This window comes from Phocoena sinus, chromosome 5 (assembly GCF_008692025.1).
Source record: "Phocoena sinus isolate mPhoSin1 chromosome 5, mPhoSin1.pri, whole genome shotgun sequence".
Lineage (NCBI taxonomy): Eukaryota > Metazoa > Chordata > Mammalia > Artiodactyla > Phocoenidae > Phocoena > Phocoena sinus.
The window spans coordinates 139521574-139528589 of NC_045767.1; the positions used below are offsets into that span (position 1 = coordinate 139521574).

Genomic DNA, 7016 nt, shown 5'->3' on the forward strand with positions numbered 1-7016 from the left:
AGGTTACATCTGCTTAACATCTTCTCTTGATGCCTGCTTTCTCTATAACTCTGTCTACGAAGAAACATAAAAATTATGAAGGTATTTATTAATAAGGTGGATAGAAAGTTCAAATCCCAAAGTAAGCTTTAGTGCCTAGATTCTCATTTGATTGAACCACATAACTCTCAAATCCCCACTTCTCTTTATAATAAGTAGATGTGCTCCGTGGGCAACATAAGTGGCTTATGGAACCTGAAACAATGCTCAAGGGTACAGACCCCAGGGGAGGAAAAGTTGCATTCTACTGCTTAATATTTAATCCTGGGCATTTCCTCGGAAACAGATCTGTAGAAAAAATCACTATCGCGGAACTGCATGGTAGAGCCTGTTGGCATTCACTGCCACTAACTGTAATATTAGGAGCAAACAGCATAAAGCATCACCTACTTGACGTAACAGAAGGAAATCCGTGAGCACAGGCAAAGAGAGTGAGTAACAGTAAGGTGTTCTCTGCCCACAGGGGAAAACACCCTCTCTCCCTCTGGTTGCCTGTGGCAGTCGCACTGCTGTCCCAGGATGCAAATCCAGATAGTACTGAGTGTCGGTGTGGCGACTTGGCTGCGGTCATCCATACACGTCACACGCAAATTTCACCAGAGTGAGAGGGAGAAAAGGAGAGAGCGCTGCTGGACTGCAACGCTCAGGGGTCCACAGGGACGATGCCCCGGTCGCTGCAGCAGGTCTAAACTCCCAGTGGCTGCGGTATTTCCGCGCACGTGCAGAGCACTGGGCTCACAGCTCTGGACAGAAACTAGGGTGCCCTCCTACCGCTGACAGCCTTCCCACAGCAGAAACCAGACGTAAAAGACGGGGGGGCGGGGACGGGAGGGGCGGGGTGCGGGAGAGGTGTCCCTTCGTTTCAGGGGGAAAAACGCGCTCGGCTCACAGCTGCTCAGAAGGGAGTGTCCGCAGCCCCGAAAAGCGTCCCTGCCGCGCGTGCCTGCGAGGTGTGCAAAGGGCCCGCGAGCCGGTCTCGGTCCGCTTGCGAGGCCCCGCCATCCCCAGGGCCCCTCCACTTGGGAGCCGACGGGGCGCGGGCAGCGCGTTCCCACGCCCGCCGGGGCGGAGGCCGCGCGACCCCGGGCTCCTTCCCGCCCGCCCCTCCCGGCCGGCTCCGAGCGTGGGAGCGCGGCGGCCCCGGGCAGGAAGAGGGGCGGCGGGCGCGCACTTACTTGATGTCCTCCCACACCTCCGGGCCGTAGTTGCGGATCACCAGCAGCTCCAAAGCGTGATTCACGAACCCGTACTGCGGAGCCAAGGAGAGCCGAGCGTCAGGGACCGGCTGCGGGGCAAGGCGCCTGGGGGCCCGGCGGCCGCCGCCGCCGCGCCCGCTACCCCGCCCCCAGTTTCTGCCTCCCCCGCGGACGCCCGGCCGGGGGGCGCGGGAGCGGGGGAGGGGCGGCCCCGGCGCCGGCCGCGCGCAGAGCCCTTCGGTCACCGTGCTCCCCACCCCCAGGCCGCCGAGAAGCGCTGGGCCTCCGGAGGGGACGCGAGGCCGCCCCCTTCCCGGCCGCCGGCCGCCTGAGACGGGCGCCCCCCCGCCTCGGCCGCGCGCCCCCTGCCCGAGCTCGGGAGGCCGCGCGCACCCTGCCCGAGCTCGGGAGGCCGCGCGCGGTGCGGACTCCGGGAAGCCGGGCACCGGTCGCCCCCGCCGCGACCCCGGCCGTTCCGGTCTGCCGGCTCCGGACGCCGGCGAGGCGCCAGGCTGCTCCGGGCCCCCGCGCGTCCGCGGCGCTCGGCCGGTCCCCTCGGCGGCCAGGCCCCACCGGCCGGCGGGACGCGCGGCCCGGGCGCCGAGAGCACTCACCATGGTGTCCGCGCCCGCTCGGCCGAGCGACCCAAGCGGCGGCGGCGCCCGGCCCGGCGCGCCCCGACGCCCCCCCCCCCCCCCGCAGCGCCCGCGCGCCGAGCCCCCGGCTGCCGCCGCCCCCCGCCTCCCGACCAATCCGCGGCCGCGCAGCGCAGGGAATTCGGTGGCTGCGGTGCTGCCCCTCCCGCTGACGAGCTTTCGTTTGAGGCCGCGGCAGGGACGGCGGAGCAGCCGCAGCGGCTCCGCGCACCAATTCTGGGGCGGGGAGATGCAGCTGCTGGCGTCCTCCCACCAAACGTGTTCTTATGCAGAGGTCTGCCCCGGGGGGGAGCACCTACTAATAAGGAGGGATGTGTGTGTGTGTGCGTGTGCGTGTGTGTGCAGACTAAGGAGGGTGTGCGTGTGTGCGCAGACTGAGGGTGGGCGTGTGCGTGTGCGTGTGTGTGTGTGTGTGTGTGTGTGTCTATCTTGCAGCGCACACGCCTTGCAAGGAATACGCCCTCGTGGCCAGCATCGTCCTGTTTAGCGTAGTGCTGCAGATAAACGCTTCCTCTGTGGCTTGTGCCCTCAACATCGTTTACAGCAAACTGAAAGCTAGTAAGACTGCGCTCATCACGTGTCACTTTTCGTCAATGAGACTAGTTGAGAGAGCTAAAATTTTCAGTAACATAGTTTGGATGAGCATCGTGTCAAACACATCTGCCCGTTACTCAACTGCCCTGCCAGGTCCAGGGGGCGCTGGACTCCCTCCGGGTGGGACACCTGACCCCGCACCACAGCCAGGAGCCACGACTCCAGGGAGTCCGCAGCTGGCCACAATTTGGCCTCTGTTGCACTTTCTCCGAGGGAACTGCTGAACTGGAAAAGGCTGACTGGAAAAGGCCGGGTACCAAACGAGCAGACTTTTAATTAATCTACTTCCGGTCTCCGTTCTACCAGGCACTTAGGTTAGATACTGCCCCGAGTTCCACCGCGGGGAGAAGATGACCGAGCAGGAACTGTCTGCTGGTTAACACTCTGTGCCCGAGATGCATGGACACGGTTGACTAGTGTTAGGTCAAGAGTGAGGAAGGAAAGGCAAGCCGTGCTTCCAGGCACCAGTCTCACTGGAGCCAAGAAGCCAGGATGAGATTCTATGAGGAGAATAGAGAAAAATGTCAAAGCAATAAAAATTGTACTGGCTTCTGAACCCAGAGACGGATGTTGAAACGTAATTGACACAGAAATGCTATATAGCAGACAAATAAGACAACCTATAAAAGTACTAATTTCTATCACTAATGGTGGATTTTTAAAATAAGTTAGAGGCTTTCATACCTTATATAATTATTAAAATATTAAACTGTTATTTAATATTAACTACAAATTTTTAACCATTAAAATAGCCCATTACTCTATGCAATCATAAAAAAGCTAGATACATAATGACACAGAAAGATGCATTTTTGAATAAACACGTGGCACGTGTGTTCAATTTTTTTATATATAAAATCATTGTACAGAGTAAGATGCTATTTGGATAATAAGAACACGCACATTGCTATAAACATAACCTTCTGGGAAGATGCCTAGGAAAGCTTTGAGATGACTATTGTCTGTAATTTGAACCAGTGGCTGGAGGAACCAAGATTTTTACTTTTTGTATCATGACCTCTGTACCTTTTTATTTTTTTCTATGCAGATATAATATTTTATTTAAAAAAATTTTTTTGGAGTATAGTTGATTTACAGTGTTCTGTTAGTTTCAGGTGTACAGCAAAAGGAATCAGTTATACGTATACATATATCCACTCTATTTTAGATTCTTTTCCCATACAGGCCATTACAGGGTATTGAGTAGAGTTCCCTGTGCTACACAGTAGGTTCTTGTTAGTTATCTGTTTTATATATAGTAGTGTGTATATGTCAATCCTAATCTCCCAATTTATTCCTCCCCTTCCCTTACCCCCGGTACCCATAAGTTTATTTTCTACATCTGTAGCTCTCTTTCCGTTTCGTAGATAAGTTCATTTGTACCCATTTTCTAGATTCCACATATAAGTGATATCATGTGATATTTGTCTTTCTCCGTCTGACTTACTTCACTCAGTATGACAATCTCTAGGTCCATCCATGTTGCTGCAAATGGCATTATTTCGTTCTTTTTTATGGCTGGGTAATATTTCACTGTATATATGTACCACATCTTCTTTATCCATTCCTCTGCTGATGGACATTTAGGTTGCTTCCATGTCCTGGCTATGGTCAATAGTGCTGCAGTGAGCATTGGGGTGCATGTGTCTTTTTGAATTATGAGAAAAGACAGTCTCTTCAATAATGGTGCTGGGAAAACTGGACAGCTAATGTAAAAGAATGAAATTAGAACACTCCCTAACACCATACACAAAAATAAACCCAAAATGGATTAACGACCTAAATGTAAGGCTAGATACATTAAAACTGTTGAGGAAAACATAGGCAGAACACTCTCTGACATAAATCACAGCAACATCTTTTTTGATCCACCTCCTAGAGTAAAGAAAATTAAAACAAAAATAAACAAATGAGACCCAATTAAACTTAAAAACCTTTTGCAGAGCAAAAGAAACCATAAACAAAACGAAGAGACAACTCTCAGAATTGGAGAAAATATTTGCAAACGTAGCAACCGACAAGGGATTAATCTCCAAAATATACAAACAGCTCACGCAGCTCAATACCAGAAAAACAAACAGCCCCATCAAAAAACGGGTGGAAGATCTAGATAGACATTTCACCAAAGAAGACGTACAGATGGACAACAGGCCTGTGAAAAGATGCTCAACATCGCTAATTATTAGAGAAATGCAAATCAAAACTACAATGAGGTATCACCTCACACCAGTCAGAATGGCCGTCATCGAAGTATGCAGATGTAATATTTTTGTAACGCGTTAAAAAGCCCTGTTGTTATATCTCAACCTGTCTTCCTCTGAACAGCAGTTGTGTCGTGTCTCAGTCCAGAGCAGGCTGCAGTGTCCTGCACCTTAGACTCTGCAAGTAAAAGGGAGAGCACATTGCTCTGTCGTGGTGGAAAATGAGGAAAGTTCACCCGGAGAGAGATGGGAGAGGAAGTGAGGGATGAGCATCGCTGCCAACTGTTTTCCCTCTCTGAAGTTCACACTTCCGCCCACATGGACCTTTTTGTCCAACAGCCATTTGCATTTGTCAGTATATAATACTGTCTGCTTTTCTAATTATCTCATAGTCACCTGAGTGTAAAGGAAACTTTGCCGATGTTCCTTTGGCCCACGGATACTACAGAGGATGTGACATTTAGGGAGAGAAGGGAACCTGCCAGCCATGAGAGCCCCAAAGCGGGTCGCTAGGCTTCTGCCAGCACCCTACCCACTGTCACCACTGCTGCCATAGGAGCGGAGCAACCAGGTCACAAGTAGATTGTGCTGTGTTCTCGGAAACAATGTTACTGGGCTCCCTTCTGGACGGCCAAACTGAGGAGAACCAGCTACAGAGGAAAAGGAGGTGCTTGGGGAACAGCTTAGCCTGCCCCCGCCCCCCGCCCCAGAGTCAATGCAAACTACTTGAAGATCAGTCTAATGCACGAAAAATAAATAAGTAAAAAGGCAGTACGTGGCCTTCCAAAATGTCAGCTGAAATGACTCACATTTTCAGCTGATAAAAATAAATGCGTTGGGTAAGTTAAATATTAAGAGTATTGTAAGCATTGTTCTCAAGGCTTTTCCAGTGATGGGAAGATAACGAACCTTAGGTTGGGGATAAAGAGGAAACCTCCGGGGGCTGTTTTCGGGTCTGTGCGTTGTTTTTCAATGCTTTGGTGTTTTTCCAGAGTTTTTCCTACCAGGGAGTTAGGGCTTCTATTTTCGGATCATGTCCTAGAGCATCGTGCACTTTAATTTCAACGATTCCTTATACAATGTTTCGCTTGATACTCACATGCTTCTTTCATCTGGATGGCTCAGAGCCCGATTATTTTTTTTTTTTCCTCCGAAAAGCTTCTGCTGCTTAGTGCTGGGTAAGCACAGAGTAATCACCCCTCCTGTGATTTTCACTAATACAGCCACTTCAGTACTTCCAGCAGAGAATTCAGAATGCTTACGAGCAAAGAGAAAAGTAAGTTCTGGATGGCATGTTATGTGATGGGGTTCCGGACCAACAGAAGAGAGGAGATTCAATCATTCAGATTCCTAAAGAGGTGGCGTTCAGACTGCCTTTTAATTTGCAAATTAACTGTACGTTTAGTCATGTGAAAAGGGTATTATTGAATATTAAAAGAAGCACTTTCTGAAGTTACTCTTCTGTACCAAATTCCTTTCAATGTTTATAGTGCCATCAGAATTTATAAACAAACAAAAAAATGCAGCCACACACATATACATATATATGTTCATGTATATGTATATATATACGTGAGTATATATATATACACATAAAATGCTCGAACTCTGTAAATAAATGGAAAGAGATTTAAAGAGAATTTAAAATGATGCTTCGTATTGATGTTGTAATAATTAGAAGCTTAAAGGTAAGTCAACTCATCACCTATATTTATACTGAAATATACGTAATTAAATAAAATATATTTTATTTCTGAGAAAAGCTTATGAAAACCAGATTCAGCTCTCATATGCTTCTACAGTCAAATTGATTAAAATAAAAACTCACTGAGCTTACCTTGGCCACAGTCCATACTTACAGAGTTTTTTAAATAAAAATAGATCTACCACGAACACGTCGAAGATTCATCTGCTTTGAGCTCGGAAAGTTATTTTAAAGGCCATTTAGTAAAAACCTTCTTTCTCTATATCGGGAAAGCTCTATGCACTTTGCTTTGTCAGGGAACAATGAAAATTTTAAATGTCAGCCATTTATTTAAGAAGTGATAATTAGCAAAGTAATGAATTATTGTCCTCAGAAGCCCTGGCGGATTTTAAGATTCCCATGAAGCCAGAGCTAAATATACTTTCCTCTTTTCTCATCCACTAGTGGTTGGAATCTAGCACTTAAGCTCTGTGTGTCTTTTTCAAAACGGTCCACAGCATTAAGAAGCCTCTAGATACCGCATTAAACTTTCTAGTCCGTGTTCAGTTACAACTGAGCATTACTGATACAAAAGGAAATAGGGGAGAATGAGAGCCACACATTCAACTGTTTGAATACCTTACTT

General features: G+C 48.7%; 1 protein-coding gene across 2 annotated transcripts in view; it reads right to left on the reverse strand.

Moving 5' to 3' along the window:
• Positions 1–1920, reverse strand: part of GUCY1B1 (guanylate cyclase 1 soluble subunit beta 1) — a 47757-nt gene extending 45837 nt beyond the window's left edge. The window contains exons 1-2 of one of the 2 annotated variants that reach the window (XM_032633562.1): positions 1850–1920; positions 1215–1288 (exon numbers count right to left, since the gene is read on the reverse strand). In XM_032633562.1, the coding sequence (XP_032489453.1) occupies positions 1215–1288; positions 1850–1852 (77 nt within the window). In that variant the 5' untranslated portion in view covers positions 1853–1920. Of the gene's footprint in view, positions 1–1214; positions 1289–1849 lie in introns of those variants that run through there. The other variant, XM_032633563.1, reaches the window with a different exon arrangement.
• Positions 1921–7016: the final 5096 nt, after the last annotated feature.